Below are 19,200 nucleotides of genomic sequence, written 5' to 3'. Positions count from 1 at the left end.
GCTTATAATTGGATAGCCAGTTGTATATTTTTAATTACATTAGTATTGTCCATAGGTATGAATGTGAGTGTGAATGGTTGTTTGTCTATATGTGCCCTGTGATTGGCTGGCGACCAGTCCAGGGTGTACCCCGCCTCTCGCCCAAAGACAGCTGGGATAGGCTCCAGCATACCCGCAACCCTCGTGAGATTAAGTGCTACAGAAAATGGATGATGAATTAAATAGTGTGGTATTTTTTGGCAATGTCTAAAGGCTATGCCGGATTTCAATGACTGACCTCTATTTGTGTCTTCTGCACAGTTATCTGACAGTAGACACGACCACCTTCGTCACCACACACCGCCTTCAGCTCATCTTTGTTGAGAGAAAAGAGCTGAGCTCCAGTCAGGATGCCCAAACATTCCACTGTCCTGTTTTCGGATGGTCAACAAGGTAAGAGTAATTTAAAACATTGTTTTAAGTTTTTGTGTTGCACGAGTGCTGCAGAAGACGTACGGCTTAGAGAATCCCTTTTCGCTGAGCCAAGTCTTGACTTGTTCTGGACTGGAGTTGTAAGTGAGTGGCACTTGACTGGCGGCTGCTCGCTCCACACGAAACTTCCTGGTGGGTGGCTGGCTTTTGTTAGCGGTGATCATCATGAGAAGCTCATTGTTGACCTCATCCATCACTGAAACATGTAGGGACACATACGGAAGACATGAGTGTCTGTTGGTTTAAGTCAAATTGAATTTTGGGACATTACTCACTTTTGTCTTTGTGTCGACCTTTGCTGAAACTATCACTTGGGCTGAGGGAACCTGGGGATGATGCACTATAGCCATGCTGCAAATAGACAACATCATTTTGCTTCATTAACTACTGATTTGGTGCTACTCTGATGGTCTGAAATATGTGCTAAATACATGTGCAGTCATCTTGCAAAATCCATAAACATGTTACTATGATTTGCTGTTGTGTATACAGTGTATACAGTCACAGGATCTTTCTTACGGTAGAAGATCTTTGTAATATCTTGGTTACCTTATTCGGTTATAAGGGGCAAAATAATGGAAACATCTGTCAATATAATGTAGTGCCATTATACACCACAATAATCAACATAATAATTATAATTAGCACCACTTTTACAGTGACAGTGACAACTGCTGTATTGGATCTCATTAGATCGTACCTCATTAGATGCACCAAATGCTACATTTTACAGGCAATAAAAAGTTCTAAGCAAATGAAATATGAGCTATAAATACAGGATCAATTGTGTTTGTTCCAAGTTACCTGGCTGTAAATGCCATCAGGCTCTTCTATCTTGACAACATCCAGGATGTTGTAGGGGACGTAGCCTGCTTGGCCGCTACGATTCCGTAGTTTCCACCACTGTTTGTCATCCTCTATCACCTGAGAGACACACCTTGCACAATTTAGCTATGCTGCCTGACAGAAACAGTACCGACAATTACAGTGGTTCTATGTAGACAAGCACAATGTGGAAATGCAGCCATTATTACCTCTAGAATTTCATCCTGCAGCACTGACAGCTCGTTGGCATTCCGCGCTACAAAGTGGTAGCGGATTTTGGCATATTTTCGGGTGGGGGGCATCCCATTATATGATCTATTGAGAGATAAGATGTACTGTACTTAGTGTATTAGTTGCCTCACCTATGAAATCTGTGAAGGACTTCATTTCTTACCCATTGGATGAGTTTGAGGAATGTGTTCCATAAAACTGCAAAAACCAAATAAATTGTTATCACTTTTAGATCTGCATTTAAGATTCATTCATTCATTCATTTTCTACCGCTTTTTCCTCACGAGGGTCGCGGGGGGTGCTGGAGCCTATCCCAGCTGTCTTCGGGCGAGAGGCGGGGTACACCCTGGACTGGTCGCCAGCCAATCACAGGGCACATATAGACAAACAACCATTCACACTCACATTCATACCTATGGACAATTTGGAGTCGCGCATTTAAGATTGTATTCCCATATTCATTCATTACATCCCATGCATTCACCCATATCCACTCTTGTATTCTTACATCTTCAGCTGAGTGCTTCCTGTAGTCAGGGCTGATGGGGGAACCCAGAGGCCCATTGGGACCCTCTGTTTCCCATGGGGCCGACTTGAAGAGCTCAGCTGGAGGTTCCCAACCATTGCGGAACTTGGGATAGTAAGGAGGAGCACACTGATCCCTCGGCCACTCAGCTCTGAATGAGTGAATAAACAAGAATGTTTATTCTAAATGTGACTAAACATACATATTTATTAAACATGAGTACAGTATTGAATAAAAACCTTGGTTTGGTCCAGCCTTCCCCAAGAAGCTCAAAGATGGTGGCTTCTTTTGGGGTCAGGTGACCACGCAAGAAGTCAACAGCGTCTTTGGAGAGGTGGGGAGAGATGATCGAACGCGCCAGCTCAGGACTTCCACAACTTTGCAGCACCTGTACACTCAGGTAAATGGATTATTATTAGTGTTCAAATGTGTCGTTTTGTTTTTAGAACATTAAATATATTTGTTGTACAGTCAAATGAAAATTTTCCCCATCTGGCAGCCTTTCTCAGATATGACTTTATTATTCCATAATTGATTAGTATTGTGAGATATTCATTCATTCATTTATTCATTTTCTACCGCTTATCCTCATGAGGGTCGCTAGGGTGCTGGAGCGAGAGGTGGGGTACACCCTGGACTGGTTGCCAGCCAATCACAGGGCACATATAGACAAACAACCATTCACACTCACATTCATACCTATGGACAATTTGGAGTCGCCAATTAACCTAGCATGTTTTTGGAATGTGGAAGGAAACCGGAGATAACCACACAGAAATGGCCGAGGGTGGAATTGATCTCGGGTCGCGAGTCGGGCGTGCTAACCACTTGTCCGACGTGCAGCCTTGATCATGAAATTATATTTTAAATTATAATAAACTTTGCCCATTTACTTATTTTGCACCACCCTAATTCAAACTGTACAGTTTTTTCATTAAAAATTGACAAGAAATGATCCCACAATTTGGGTCATGTCTTGTCATGAAAGGGTGACGGTGAGTCCTGCAGCCAGACCAGTTGGCAAAACACTGCTTGAGTATATTCAGCTTCAAACTGCTGACACCGTCAATCACTGCAGCCTGCTTCTATCCAGCAAGGTGTGGTTGCAGCTTGAGAAACCAATGTTATGTAAGCGTAGCTGCACCTGTGTGTTAACTATTGCTGCGGTTTGGGGAGGAGTTGGTGGTGCCAGGATTTTAAAAATGTATTCTTCTAAAGAATGGCATGGAATAGTATCAACATAGATGTGTAGTTCTTACCAGTTCCAAAGGGCCAAAGAGGAAATGTACCAACTCTGATGCACTTGGGTTCTGGATGTGTTTCTTCAGTTTGGCCTGCAGGGGATCCAGTAACAGAGCCAATGAGCACTAGAGGTCATGAGGAGAAAAGGGAGGGTGGCTTAGGAGTTGTGATATCTCACCAAGAGGTTGAAGGCTAGCTTGAGTTTCTGCAGGCTATCAATGAACTCTTCCTCAGTGGGGGGCTTGGCTCGCAGGGTCAACATGCCCTCTGTGAACAAGCACAGTAGACCACAAACAATGAACACTTCAATACAGAGTTACCAGCAGTCTTTGGGAAGGGTTAAAGTTACATTGTTGAAGGAAACCAGATGAACCTAAACACAGTGTTACCATCTCTGCTAAAGCTTAAGTCTCTAACCTGTGTAACCTGTGAGTAATTGTAAGTACTTAGCTTTACTATTGTTGGCTGCTGGTAACACAAGCAAGAATGTGCCACAATCAAGATTTCTCAACTTGGAGCCTATCATGCAGGGATACAGAAATATTGTTTGAATACGAGGAGTTTACCATCTATTCTATTTGCTATACCACTTGTCCTCACGTTGGGTCACAAGTGAGCTACACCTATCCCAGACCAAAGTAATCTGTTCATAAATAATATCCACTTTCAATTCAATTACACCCCACAAAAAAATCTTTAAAATCTTCCACTTTCAACTCAGTTTGATCCCCCACAAAATCTTTAAAATCGACAAATCCATGATGCTCCAGAGTAGAGAAAATGACATTGTGTAGCATATGTGTCTTGCTTTGCAATGTTGGTACAAATTGATGTGTTCAAATAACATCAAATATTAGGGGGTCACTGATGAGGCATGCAGAAAACAAGGTCTTATGACACAATATGCTACTGTCAGAGAGTTAAAACATTACTCAGCGTGGTAAGGCATTATTATTACATTGCACCTTTTTGCACCAATTTGTGTACAAAATGTTTAAAATATACTGTACACACATCAGGTCCTCCCCAATGGAAATTTACCAACAATGAGTAATAATAATACCCCCCTCAATGAAAACAGAGTATTTTCAGACAAAAGCCATTCTGGTGTTTCCCACCATCACATACATCACTGGATGACGGTCCCAGAACACAAAGAGATACAAACATGGCAGCGTGAGCAATATCAGACATATTGTCACTTCATTGTTGTCGCCACAGAAGAAGAAAGGGAGACAGACCTGCTGGTCCTTTCTTCTTATTCTTCTTACTCTTGTTGCGCTGGTTGAGCTGGGAAAAGGCTTCAGCTGCTTTTTGCACCCGCGCCACAAAAATCTCAATATCGTCCAGGGCACAGTTGAGGATTTGCTGCAGAAGAGGATGATGATGAAGTGATGGAGACACTCGTGAAAAAATGTACAAAACAATTTGATGTAGTACAGTTATACACCCACTGCTAACGACAACCACAATAATAAATAATCGCAGGGTGCTGGAGCCTATCCCAGCTGTCTTCAGGCGAGAGGTGGGGTACACCCTGGACTGGTCACCAGCCAATCACAGGGCACATATAGACAAACAACCATTCACACTCACATTCATACCTATGGACAATTTGGAGTCGCCAATTAACCTAGCATGTTTTTGGAATGTACACAGAGATGGCCGACGGTGGAATCGAACTCGGGTCTCCTAGCTGGGTGGGACTTTTGCGCTAACCATTCGATTGCCGTGCAGCCATGTTTGATATAGCTATTGTATTATTAATTTACAGTTATTCGAGTGTCTGATGCATTGAATTTACTATCATGATCACAATAATTAATGCAAAAATCTACCAATCCCCGTAAATTTTGCGCAACCCCTCAAAAACTAGTAGTAGTAGAGTAGTGCTAAACTCATGTCAATTATCCAATCTAATGTGTCCACCTATGTCCTCACTTTCTTTATTGTAAAACATAATTAAATAATCAAAAGTCAGAACAAATCAAGGTAACGGTGAGTTAAAAGACAGTCAGTGAAATAAGGCATTTCTTTAATAATTTTTTTAAAGCCCACAAAATCCTGATGATGGAGAAAAGACTCACCACATCCTTCTCAATGCGTTGGGCCAACCTTTCATGCGTCTCTGGGTCATTGTGTCCAGAGGTTCGTCTGTCTGCACCCGAAAACCAAAACAAGTACTCATGAATTATATTATACATAATATCCATAATAAAAGGTCTCTACTCATGTTTTGTTATTCAATACAATGTATTGTAGTGCATGTATGGTTTGTCTATACCCAACTACAGTTAACTTGCACACAATGTCAAATACATTTGAAGGATTTAGATGGAGCATTCAGACCAGAAAACATGACCGAACATAACAAAACAATAGACGCTGTTAGTAGCTTTTCTGTTTTGAATCACTTACTTTCAACTTTAATAAAAATCCAATTAAAATCTGAAAAATTACAGTTGTATTGTAAAGCACCAAATACAGGTAACATTTGGTGTAGCCACGAAACACAGATACAAACAAGATCTGGTGCAAACCTGTTTATAAAAATATATCAAGCTTCATGCGACAGTATATCACATCAAGCTTGTTCAAACATAAATACCATTCATCCTATGCCATACTATTAATACATTTTATTTAAACATGTAAATTTAGACCATTATAGTATAGATCCTTTAGTCTCACCTTGTGGGTTTGGAGCAGCAACACGTCCCTTCGCAAGAGGGGGGCCCTTATGGGGCGACTGGGGAAGGATGGTCTCTCTGTGACTCTTCATTTTCTCCTGGTTAATTCTGGAGGAGGAAGAAAACGTGAAGACCTTCTAATACGTTATAGCTCTATGTGCGTGTCTCTCACTTGAGTGTCTGCAGCCTCATTTTCTTGCCATATTTGTTGTCTCCGAGGGCACTGTCTATATCTGCATGAACCAATTCAGCCTAGGTCAGAGAGAAACACAGTTATTTTTAAACATTGCAGTCATAATAGACCAACAATTTAGAAAGAAAGAAAGAAGAAAGAAATGTCATGTTTTCAGCACTGGCCCCTTCGTTTGGCATAAAACCCAAAGTGGACCAATTGTACACAGATAATAAAGGATGCAAATGGTGACGCATTCAAGGCAACACCCACCTCCACCTGGTCACAGTGGAAAAAGTGAATGTCAGGCTTGTGCTGCTCTTTGTCCTGACACACCAGTAGCAACACGGAGGGGTATCGTGTCTGATTCAGTACGGCCTGACACATTTGGATTGTAGTAAGAGGGAAGTTTTCCAGCTCTTCCTGTAGAGAGAAAATAGATTTGTTGGAATATTCTAAACACTCCTTGTTTACAAAGAAGAGATTTGTTAGAAACACACATTGAAATGTGGCCATAAATATATAATCAGGATGTATGACTGCATATCAATTACAGTACTCGTGGCTTCATAGCTATTACATACATCAGTATATTTTCTCATTTACAACGCACATGGAAGTGTTCATTAACTTCTTAATTGCACTTTATGTAACCATGTGTATCAATGCTCCACCTGTGTATCACAGTCCAGCAACCTGACTGCCTTATCAGTGACTTGCAGGAGCATTTCCTGGGTCCAGATTTTGTCTTTTGAATCAAGAAGGGCAAGTTTCTTGATGGCGTCGTCCACAGTAACGATGGACTCGGTCTTGTCCATGATGAAGGTGGAGAGATGCTGAGGACAGAGAGGGTAGTGTAGAAGAAACATACAATGGTGTGATTTCTTCATTTAGTTTGTCACTGTTAAATGTTTCAGATTATCAAACAATTTGAAATATTCGTCAATGACAACATGACTGAAAATAAAATGCAGTTTTTAAATTTATTTTATAAATTTATTTATTATTAACTAAATTTAGATCTATCGGTCTGGAAAAGGTTATAAAGCCATTTCTACAGCTTTGGGACTTTAGCTAACAACAGTGAGAGTGTATTATCCACAAATAAATACAATGAGAATATCAATATATAAAATATAGCAGATTATATGGCTGCATGACATGAAATATATAAAATATATGTTTCATTTAAAAAATATATATTAATCTATAAATTATTATATTTTTCTAGACTTGAATGATAGGAAAATATTGTAATGGTGTCGACAGTGTGCGACAATACCAACAACACAACATCTAAAAGGTCTTAAACATCTAAAAGCCTAAACACTTACAAGGTCCACAAATGCATATAAAAATCTTGTTGTAAAATATATATAAAAATGGTGGTGGTCTTACCTCAACATGATACTGGGACGTCTCATGCATAATAAAATTGGAGTTGGAATACTTTTTCCTCTGCTCTGTAAAAAAAAGAAAAGAAAATCCATGTAAAAAATAACATGAATTACAGTAACATTAATAACAACAACACTTGCCTGGGTACCACATGTTGCACCAATCTGCAATAGAATGAATGAAGAAAAGACGCAAGTGTGTGGGCGGAGAAGACCAGCAGGGCAATAAGGAAGAACACCCACTCTGTGAATATTTATTTTTGTCATGTACACTTAATGGAAAATGCGAAGATCACTTTCTGTAGGGACATCACATGTTTCAAAAAATATCATTTTGTAACAATTCAGTATAAATTATTTCATATAACTAAACCAATTAAAATACTTATTTTCTACAAAAAGTCAACTCCCAAAGGAGTTGTGAAATGCACATCAGACAAGTTAATTATTAAATGTGCTATCAAAGAGTGGTGTAACCTGATATGCCCTCACACTTTATATCATGTTGTTCAAGCCTACATCATTGCTCCATTAAAGCATTCAAAAACAGGAAGGGTTTTATGGCGGAGTCAGAGATCACTGATGGTCACTACACAACAGCGGCACGGTGCAAGCTTCCTCATTGTTATCATCACAGGCATGTTATTAATGCCAACAATAAAGTGCTACACCTTGCAATGCCATAGATAGAAGTGTCACATCTAATGATCATGTGGACCACAATTAAAGAACAGCACTTGAGCGCACCATTAGGAAACGGCACACTGTGCTTATTTGGAGGAAAAATATATGTTCCCTATGATTGGCTGGACAAATATGTTGTTCATTGTTCTGTGTACGTTCTATGAACAAATAAACTACCATACTCCACACACATAATAAGAAACAATACAAGCAGTTGATGTTTGCTAAATACAAGGATGAAGAGTCTTGAACCAGTTGTTATGTGCTATATATAGCACTATATTGACACTTAATATGGTACCCATTATGTCATTGTAAGGCACTTCGGTACATGAAAAAAAAAAACTATATTAGGAAAGCAGGAAGTGAACAAATGTAAGTTACTGATTGTAAAAGTACCAGATGGAGGGGTAGGATTTAATAAGCTTTGCTTCTTCCTACTCCTTTTGGACATGTGGAACTGGGAACTGATTATGTGATCACTCAATTGTAATCTGATGCATGTTCAAATGAAATAAGACCAGTGCTATGGCAGGGTAGGTTAGGGTAGGTTATTTTGGGGAGTCCCAGACTCTGTTCACTCTTTTGCCATATGAATGAAAAATCAATTTATAAGTTAGCTGAGCAGGTTTTGTATCTTTTCATTTAATAGAAATGTAATAGCAATTTTAGCAATAGTAATGGCAAAAACAAACGGTGTAATGATAACCATAGAACATGAGCAAAACAAATGAACATCCTTGTCATACACACTACACACTTTAAATCCAGCAATAAAATGCCTCATATTTCTATGCATCAAAATAGAACCTAAAATAAGCAGAAAGAAACGTTCCTTCCTAATTATTGTTGTGAAATTAGAATTCCCACGTCCCGTGTCATAGCCACTACCAAAAGAGTTGCGCTTATGTGACTGTATTGTTTTTAAAGTGGCACATGAGCGTGCCAGTGTGCTCGCTGACCTATTTACCAGGTGAATAGCCTGCAGGTAACCATTACAGTTAAATGAGAGCATGTTGCTATCAAGATCACGGTGCCAGATGTCTTTTCTCCCCACCCAGCAGAGCAAACACTTGGATACCGCACGATTCCCAGCACATGCTGCACTTTATGTTCAATGTGACACAAAGCGGCTGAGTTTGAACAACACTTCATGAAATCGGTCAAGTGTTTGGTTCCAGTAGGGGTGTAACGGTACATGTATTTGTAGCTATAAAACAAAGCTTATATAACTTATTAAAAACATAACAAAAAAATTATTAAAGCTGAAACGTTAAGCAGTTTAAGTAGTTGGTGTTTGCTAAATACAAGGATGAAGAGTCTTGAACCAGTCATGATGTGCTATATATATCACTATATTGACAGTTCTTATGGTCACTATTATGTCATTGGATGGTCAAATCAACTCATACTTTGGTACATGACAAAAATAAATAAATAAAAAATTCAACTATATTAGAAAAGCAGGAAGTGAACAAATGTAACAGCTACTGATTGTAAAAGTACCAGATGGAGGGGTAGGATTTAATAAGCTTTGCTTCTTCCTACTCTTTTTGGACATGTGAAACTGTGAACTGATTATGTGATGCATTCAATTGTAATCTGATGCATGTTCAAATGAAATAAAACCATTACCATTACCATTACTATTACCAAGTTTTGCAATTTCTTCCTACTGTTCCAACTATGACCCCAAACCGTGACCTTAAAAGGGAGATCGGTACCGAACCCCGGTTATGGTGTACCATTACACCCCTACAGTACACCTTGTTGCAGACACTGTGATGTCAACAAAAGCTGAAAGGGACAACTCACGTCCATGCCATCATGTGCAAATGACGTCAGCATTTAACCTCCTGCCAATCCCTCTCAGCTGATTCCTTCCTGCTTGCTTCAACACAGTTGAAAGAAAAGTATCAGGTGTCTTTCTGAAAGTCGAGCTGGCCGCCATGTCTTATTAATGCCGTTTATGGCAATCAATTCACAGAGCCACTTAGCAAGGAAGAAGGACGGATCCTCACAGCAGCCAACAGTCAATGACCGGTGATAAACATGGCTGCTGGGCAGATGATCAAAATGATACTTTGGCTGGGATCAATCTGATGTGGCCCACATTTATTGAATGCAAATAAACTGCCAGAGATTGTTTTTGATTTGATTCCGATTTGATGTCACTATCCAATGCTTAAGCAGCCCAGTGACCCACATTACCTGATGTGGCAACAGATGCCTTTTGTTTTTATGGCTTAGCAACATTAAGATGTGTTGATGTGTGGTTATGTCCACATGCAATATTTACTTTAATATTTCATCTTTCACTCTGTAAAGTTGTGGGATTGGCATGTATTGTGTCACAAGCTGTTATTATTATCTTATTTTATTTCTGCAATAGGGGCTGCACGGCGGGCGACTGGTTAGCGTGCAGACCTCACAGCTAGGAGACCAGAGTTCAATCCCACTCTCGGCTGTCTCTGTGTAGAGTTTGCATGTTCTCCCCGTGCATGTGTGGGTTTTCGCCGGGTACTCCCGAGTGTGAACGGTTGTTTGTTTATATGTGCCCTGTGATTGGCTGGCGACCAGTCCAGGGTGTACCCCGCCTCTCGCCCCAAGACAGCTGGGATAGGCTCCAGCACCCCCCCCCCCCCCTTGTGAGGATAAGCAGTAGAAAATGAATGAATTTCTGCAATAAGTCATGTTCCACAGATGGCCCCTGCGCCACTCTTTGGACACCCATGTGCGTTTTACCAGAAAGACAAGGTGCTGCCAGGCGAAGGAGTGTGTCTGTCTCTGTTGGGGTGCATTGTGGAGGTTTTAGTGCTTTCAGACCAGAGGTGAATGACCCGCATGGCAGATACTTGGCTTGTATCTGCCTCCTTGCTCTGTCCCACAAGTGATGAGTGATAAAGCATCATTTGCATTGCTGTGTCAAGTTTTGCATACAACAAACTGAAACTAGAACTTTGCACTTTGTGTATAACAGCAGGTGAATATACGCTGTTGTTCATAATACACAATAGAACAGGCATGCTGCTCTCTTCCTGCAGACAGAATGTTGTGGCAACCATCTGCCACACAAGCTCCAAAGGACAACAACATACCTCGTCACCACACTTACACATTCTGTGGATTTTTGGATGACTTAGAGCCTTAACAGATGGCAAGGTGCAGCCAAACGGTGTGGGAGCATCTTGCATGCCAGTATTACGGTCATAGACAACACTCTAAATTTAGAAAGGCCAAGCATGGAAATAGTTTGTCATGTTATGAAATGGGGCATGTTTCCCAGTCATGTGCAGTACAACACTCCTCTTTATCCACAGTGTGGAGGGGCAGTGCTGGCAGGGACCACAGTGAGCAAAAGTCTGAGGCAGAGTGGGCTGAAAGAGAGGTGAGAAAGAGGCAGAGTCTGCCTCGTCTTTTCCCCTTTTTCAATGAGGCTTTTATTCACCTGCAGGACGTGGGCATCCCCACCCTGTTCCAAGCAGACTTTAAAAACAGGAACACTCTGCTAATGCCAAATAACAGCCACTATATAGACAGACACACTTAAGCTTGGAATAGACGCCTTATTGCCATCATAACAAGACATTTTGGGCAATTTTTCTGCGAATCTAAGTGGTGATTATGACTCTAAGACGGTTTATTGTTGGCATCACACAGGACAGGACTGTAGCACTCTACTTTTCTTATGCGAACAAGCTTTTTTCCGGATGTCCCAAACAATCAGAAAGGGCATTCCCAAGAGAAAAATGACTTCACCCCAGTCTTCAGGAGCTCATACCCTGGACATTTTGTCAATACTAGTCTGTCGCTGATGTTTTTCCTGGAGAGAAGTGGCTTTTTTGCTGTCCTTCCTGACAATAGGCCACGTTCCAAAAGTATGTGCCTCACTGCGCAAGCAGATGCACTTGCAACCAGAGAATCAACTTTTGTGACAGGACTGAAATGCAGTGGAAATAGTGTTTTTGGGATTAACATTATTTTCATGACTAAGAGGGCCATTCATTTTGTCAGTCTTTATATATGGAGTATAAAATTTCCATGATCAAAACTGAGGCAGTAGACATTTGTGGAAATTAATATTTGAGGCATTGTCAAAACTTCCAGCCATGACTGTAAAAGGTTGTATGTGCACTGTGATTGACTGGTTATCAGTGAAAAGTCCAAAGTCAGCTGGGGTAGGCCCCAGCTACCAACTCTATAATCAACAACAAGTCATTTCCAGCATGCATGGAAACAAATGTTATTGTCGCACAGCAACACTGAGGTTACAACACGCAGCTTAATGTCAGCGACAGATTTCCTGCAAAAGTCATTTGCATTTGCAAGTTGTGATTCAACTCCTGCATATAATTTGTGCTCCCATGATATTATTGCTTGCATTGTCTTGCTGACATACAGTACATCTCCTAAACACCAAATGCTAATAATAGCATGGGACAATTATTTTTATTCAATTACTCTCTTGAAAAGAAACGGTGACCAATACGATTTTGAGACTTATTCTCTGTAGTGGAATAAAAGCAAGAATTATAAAGAGGCCATTAATGAATCACTCCTGAAATACTGTAAAGTATAAATTCCACCAAAGTAAACATTTGACTCTTGTGAAATCGCTGATGGAATGTCGACCATCTGGACTGGGGGTCAAGTTGAACCCAAACAGAAGAGGATGTAATATAATTTATTTAACACAATTCATAACCGGTTATGACCAGGTATGAATGTGAATGTGCATGGTTGTCTATATGTGCCATGTGATTGGCTGGTGACCAGTCTAGGAACGATTGTATCTGTAAAAGTGTCATGCAATCTGCTATACGTGCTTGTGTCCCTTTTTCAGGAGCACTTTGTAAACAGCAGACCATATCAAATAACAATAATAATAAAACAGCTACTTAAACCATCAAAAGTTTGGCCCAAGCCATGATGCCAGGTTGTGGCCCCCGGGCTGTAGTTTTCCCACCCCTGGTTTAGGTTGTACCCCTGCCTCTCGCTCATAGTCAGCTCTGATATAGACTTCAGCTCAACTGTGACACTTAACAGGATAAGCGGTAGAAAATGAATGTATGTGTGACTAAATGGAGTATTGTCACCAAAAATTAAAAAGATTAAAGGAAGAAAACCATATAAAATACAGGTTTATATATAAAATACATCAAAAACGATACATTTCATACAAATAAGTCAAATCCAATTATAGGTGCCTTGGTGGAGGTAAAGAATGCTATCACTTACCAAAGAGGGCTTTGGCGCTGATCTTGCTGTCCGATCTAGCCACTCCACTGCAATGGCAAGAAGAGGAGACAGGATTACGCTGCATTCCCTTCATCTTGCCCCACTCAAACTGCTACACTTTTACTTCTTCATAAGCTCAAGACCACAAAACATTAGTGACATATATGGAGAGTGTCCGTGAGATTAGCCTGAGATTCCGACCATATGGACCAGCCAGGAAGCAAGAGGGAGAGTGGAAAAGGGAGAGAGGGGGGATGAGGAGGAGGGAGGGCCCCGGTGGGAAGCTGGAGCCAAGAGCCGAGGCAAAGCAAATAATTCTCAACAGAGGCGCTCTGTGCCCAAGGTCCATGACCTGCACCACCTTGTACATACTGGGTTAGTGATTCTGTGGCTGCTGTGACAGTCACCTGCGCTAAAGAGCTAACGGAGGGAAAGGTAAATATGTAAGGAGAGGCCGGAATGTGAACCACACTCACTTGGATTGCCTTGTTGGAGATCCCAAGACATTCATGGTTCAAGACATCCACCTGAAGAAGTACAGGGACATGATGAGAAGTTGGATAAAGGACATTTTTCATACTTGACATGCATTTGTGTAGTCTCGAAAATCGGATTGATGCTCTGTGTTGTGGCACCAGCATACATTCCAATGGCGCACTCCTCCCCCTGCAAAACCCTTATGATGTGCACCTCCAAAAAAAAAAAAAAAAACTATCCATAATGTTTCTCAATGGGGTCTATTTCTGTACTTAACACATTCACAAGGTACAATGTAGTTTAAGGCACATGCTAAAACATACGGTTGAAGGGAGTCTAAGGTGTCAAATACAGAAGAAAACTTTATTTAAAAAAAACTGCAACAAAATGGTTCTTCTTACTTCCTGAACCGTTCGGCAACACCTTAAGCTTTCATTCATTCATTCATTTTCTACCACTTTTTCCTCACGAGGGTCAGGGGGGGTGCTGGAGCCTATCCCAGCTGTCTTCGGGCGAGAGGCGGGGTACACCCTGGGCTGGTCGCCAGCCAATCACAGGGCACATATAGACAAACAACCATTCACACTCACATTCCTACCTATGGACAATTTGGAGTCGCCAATTAACCTAGCATGTTTTTGGAATGTGGGAGGAAACCGGAGTACCCGGAGAAAACCCACGCATGCACAGGGAGAACATGCAAACTCCACACAGAGATGGCCGGGGGTGGAATTGAAACCTGGTGTCCTAGCTGTGAGGTCTGCGCGCTAACCACTCGACCGCCGTGCCGGCCCACCTTAAACTTAAATAGTGAATTAGTGTAGGAACCACCTAGTAGTAAACAGTCCACAAAAAAAGTCTATGGACGCAAAACAGAGTTGCCGGGTTCCCTCTCATTATTGTCGGAGTCAGTCTTGTAGTCAGGTGGCTGTTCAGCAATGATGGCAGACGTTAAGCGTATGTACTGGACATATTACGTATTGTTTTCTAATTGGTTTATCGCTGCAAAGTACGTATAGCAGATTTTGGAACTCAGTGCCACATAAGGCGCACCAGATTAAAAGGTGTATTGTCGATTTTTGCAGAAAAAATTGTATGAAGGGAAAACAGGTTTTTCCATCAATATAAATATGCATTCTTGCAAATCTTTGAATCTGTTATCCCCCTTCTGTTCCCACACATGTCGTAAAAATGTAAGGTGTCATCTGCTAAAAAAGTCTGTTCTCCCTCTGAGCTGACCCAGCTCCAGAACCGCTTGTGCAGTTTGTATAGTTAAGGGGACACATCTGTCACAATAGCAGACAGCAGGAACGTCAGCCTGCTGTCTCCTAAATTGCAAACAGTACATCTATAAACACATTTATTATTTTCATTTGGTTTCATATCCAGTCAGCCGAATTGTTGACAATTATGGCCCCCGAGTAGACAAATCAGGGTGATTAACAGGAGTAGGAAATGAGAGAGGTAAACGCTGAGCGTGGAGCCTCTCCACGTTGTCTGTCAAGGCTTGCCCTCATGATGTTACATAACACATACCAGCACACACACAGGCTAAACACGCTCTCCAGTGTCTCCTCTCACCGTGGACCCTAACGAGCTGTTACACAACAAAACGGGTTGTTTGTTTCTCTTTGACACTGACTTTGAAAATGCACTGCACCACTACATCAGACACAACAGGTAATCAGTGATGATGATGCTCTGATGTCATGGTCATGATCATGGCCGTTTTTGGTCTTCGTTGTTGTTTCTTTGATGAATTTTACAAAGATCTGTTGCGTTGTCATGCTGGTAGTTTAGTAAACATATTTGATTAATGAAACACTGTTGTTCATTGTGGAAAAGTGCAATAATAGTCGCTGCATAAGCAAATTTGAATGCAGGAAGTGAACAAATGTAACAGTTACTGATTGTAAAAGTAACAGATGGAGGGGTAGGATTTAATAAGCTTTGCTTCTTCCTACTCATTTTGGACATGTGGAACTGTGAACTGATTATGTGATGCATTCAATTGTAATCTGATGCATGTTCAAATGAAATAATACCATTACCATTACCATTAAGTTCAGTAAGAGTCAATTTTATTGTACAGGGTGTCAATGCTATTGTTTTGTCTTTGTTGTATACTGTACACTGCTGAATTGTTGTTTAGTGTAAGTTAACAAGTAAAATGTTTAATCAGGATAAAATGTACAGGGTTAATTTTAGCATTAAAATACAATGTGAAATATTCAACAAAAGACATCATATTCTTAATAAATACCTTTGCTGTTAAACAAACAAACAAACTAGGACGTCCATAAAAGAAAATAGACAATACTTCCATTGTGACAAATGTGTGAGAAATGACATTGATGTAGCAATTTTTTTTCTCAAGCTACTATGAGAACAGAACCTCATATTTACTTCAATTATTTCACAAAATGAATTGCCAAATTGACTGTATAATTTTGAACCTCTGTTACCCGTGAAGTTGACTTACCTACTTGTGAAGTAATTGAAATATTTGGTCCTGTGCCATGCAAACATTCCCCATTAAACATTTCCCATTAAAAGATGGCCGCCATTCACATGGCCGCATTGTTTGGATGACAGATTATATAAAGCACACAAAGAACAAAGCAAAACTTTCACTGCCGCAACCTACATTTCTGAGAACGCTTTGCTCTAAAGTAGCTCCTTACGCCCAGAAAATCACTATTTTTATTAAAGCAAAGTTACTTTATTTACGTTAGTCACCTTATCTCTCTATGTCTCTTAGCGCTTTTGTTCCCACCCCAGGCACAATGCCAGGTTTCGGAGGGGAGGTGAAGGTGGAGGAGGACAGCTTAGGTGTCAGGTGTTGTCAAGAGGTCCTCTGCACTATTCCCCTCGACAAACCCAAGGTGATTTTGGTTTAACAATGCCAGCCACAGAGGTAATCATATCTGTATTTGCACAAAAAAAGCCATCTGAGTGCTCATGTGTCTCCATTGCACCCTTTTCATATTCAAATCTGCGGGAATGATGTTAGACAACTGTCTCACAGCCCCGTCGCCAAGGCGAGCCTTTTCTTGTTGCGTTTCATGTCTGCGGCTGTTGTATCACTCAAGTGGCCTGATTTGCTCAAATGTTGGATTAGCTTTAATATAATCTGGTTCAGTTTCTGCCCCCCTCAAGATGCAACCTACACTATCCTACCACAATTATGATCATTGAGAGTTGTGTCACTTAGAGCGCATTTCGAGTTAGCAATTTGACTTTAATTGATTAGAGTTTATCCACATCATATCTATGAATTAAACTAGTAGAAAAGCACAAACCACCTTAGTTCCACCCATATTATGATTCACATCATGAATATTTATTTTATCTACATATTTTAATTGCTAACATTGGCATGCTAGGCACACCTAGCATAATAGTGGTAAGTGTCTAGCTATGACAATGGCTAGAAATTGTACTATGCTAAATATACAGTAGGTAGTAATAAATATAGGTAACATAAATGTCCTGAAAGTGTTGAGTGTTGAGAAATGTGGCAGGCAATTAGTTTTAGGGAAAAGGGGGAATTTTGGGAAAATGTGGAATTTTGTATCACCCCCAAAATGTCATCCGTTCTTTCATATCCCATTTCCAACATTCATTCATTCATTCATTTTTCTACCGCTAATCCTCACGAGGGTCGGGGGGGTACTGGAGCCTATCCCAGCTGTCTTTGGGCGAGAGGCAGGCTATACACTGGACTAGTCGCCAGCCAATCACAGGGCACATATAGACAAACAACCATTCACACTCACATTCATACCTATGGACAATTTGGAGTCGCCAATTAACCTAGCATGTTTTTGGAATGTGGGAGGAAACCGGAGTACCCGGAGAAAACCCACGCATGCACGGGGAGAACATGCAAACTCCACACAGAGATGGCCGAGAGTGGAATCTAACAAAGGTCCCCTAGCTGTGGGGCCTGCGTGCTAACCACTCGACCCCCATTTCCAACAATTCCTGAAAATTTCATCCAAATCCATTCAGAACTTTTGGTATTTTGAACACAAACAGAGAAACAGAATGCCGACAAAAACATAACCTCGGAGGTAACAAATGACCACAAATGGCCCCTAGGCTGCACTATGGATGCCACTTGCATTAAATAGCGCTCCATAGCTGCAATACAACATTGAATATGCATGACCTGTTCAGGATGCGCTTGTTTAGTGCATTAATAGTTAAATAATCCAGGCTGTAATACTATTTACCAATGACCTCATGTGTCAAGTTGGACTGATTGTTACCGTGGTAACACAATAGCTCAAAGATTTGATGTATCAAAACAGCGTGCGGACAAAGTGTTAACATGGACTGCTTATACAATATCTCTGGAGAAATTATAAGCTTGAGCAATGTGGACTTTACCCGCGGTACCTGACTAAGCCTTTTCGGAGAGATAAGACTTATCTGGTTTTATATCTTTGCATGCAAACTTATCCCAGCTGGTGCTGTTGGATTCATAACAACTGTATTCTCAAACACAACACAACACAGCCTATTTTTTTACATTCGTCATCAGTGGAGTACAACCCAGTGCTGGGATTTAAAGAAATTAGCAAAACAGTGTTTATCATTTCACTGTTAATGTGTAGCACATTATGAGGTTATTCAGGCAAATGATATAGAAGCTGTAAAACACTTCCTGTCCATATTTTAAGTGGAGCAACCTAACTCTATGGATAGCCGATACAATACACAACAAAACTAAGTGGATATCTGTGTAATTTCAGAAGGAGTACATAGAAATATGTAATTTCTTCACAAGGTACATCTGAGAGTTGTATCAAAAAAGTTCAGCTTTACAAAGATAATGCAGATTTATGTATATTGACACTATCATGGTATTACTTGACCGTTTTATCATTTCAATGTACTCTAATGTACTCTGAGAATCTTTCTCATATTTTTAAATTTTAAATATATGTTGCAAATAATTACCAAATAAGCCACCATGGAGATAGCAGAAGAAGAGCAGAATGTACAAAGAAAGAAACTTACTTTGGTGTTTTCCACACAGGATGCTCAAGGTGACCAACATGGGCGGGACAGAAGCATCAACCTGCCTCGGATCAGCAGACACCCGCACCAGGAATGGTGCAGAAGTTTGTATCGGAGAGTTTAATCCCAAACCTGCGAGTGTTCCTGTTGCTGCCTTAACACCACACACAGACACGGAGAATTGTTGCTGGTTCCCAGGAGCAATTGCCGAGGAGGGAA

The 19,200-nt window shown here is 40.7% G+C and overlaps 1 protein-coding gene across 4 annotated transcripts in view; it reads right to left on the bottom strand.

The window, feature by feature from the left end:
• Positions 1-19,200, bottom strand: part of eps8l2 (EPS8 like 2) — a 20,484-nt gene extending 1,284 nt beyond the window's left edge. Inside the window, exons 1-20 of one of the 4 annotated variants that reach the window (XM_058075948.1) lie at positions 18,982-19,200; positions 13,953-14,003; positions 13,477-13,523; positions 7,556-7,620; positions 6,832-6,993; positions 6,431-6,580; positions 6,158-6,237; positions 5,987-6,093; positions 5,383-5,453; positions 4,537-4,663; positions 3,474-3,562; positions 3,313-3,387; positions 2,293-2,441; positions 2,036-2,204; positions 1,691-1,725; positions 1,506-1,611; positions 1,276-1,395; positions 747-822; positions 496-667; positions 278-410 (exon numbers count right to left, since the gene is read on the bottom strand). In XM_058075948.1, the coding sequence (XP_057931931.1) occupies positions 278-410; positions 496-667; positions 747-822; positions 1,276-1,395; positions 1,506-1,611; positions 1,691-1,725; positions 2,036-2,204; positions 2,293-2,441; positions 3,313-3,387; positions 3,474-3,562; positions 4,537-4,663; positions 5,383-5,453; positions 5,987-6,093; positions 6,158-6,237; positions 6,431-6,580; positions 6,832-6,993; positions 7,556-7,620; positions 13,477-13,523; positions 13,953-13,987 (1,968 nt within the window). In that variant the 5' untranslated portion in view covers positions 13,988-14,003; positions 18,982-19,200. Of the gene's footprint in view, positions 1-277; positions 411-495; positions 668-746; positions 823-1,275; positions 1,396-1,505; positions 1,612-1,690; positions 1,726-2,035; positions 2,205-2,292; positions 2,442-3,312; positions 3,388-3,473; positions 3,563-4,536; positions 4,664-5,382; positions 5,454-5,986; positions 6,094-6,157; positions 6,238-6,430; positions 6,581-6,831; positions 6,994-7,555; positions 7,621-7,695; positions 7,752-13,476; positions 13,714-13,952; positions 14,004-16,435; positions 16,470-18,981 lie in introns of those variants that run through there. The other 3 variants (XM_058075949.1, XM_058075947.1, XM_058075951.1) reach the window with 3 other exon arrangements.

The sequence above is a fragment of the Doryrhamphus excisus genome, chromosome 6 (genome assembly GCF_030265055.1).
Source record: "Doryrhamphus excisus isolate RoL2022-K1 chromosome 6, RoL_Dexc_1.0, whole genome shotgun sequence".
NCBI classification, from domain to species: Eukaryota; Metazoa; Chordata; class Actinopteri; order Syngnathiformes; family Syngnathidae; genus Doryrhamphus; species Doryrhamphus excisus.
Note: the sequence above shows the minus strand (reverse complement) of the source record. Positions and strands in the feature narration are given on the sequence as shown.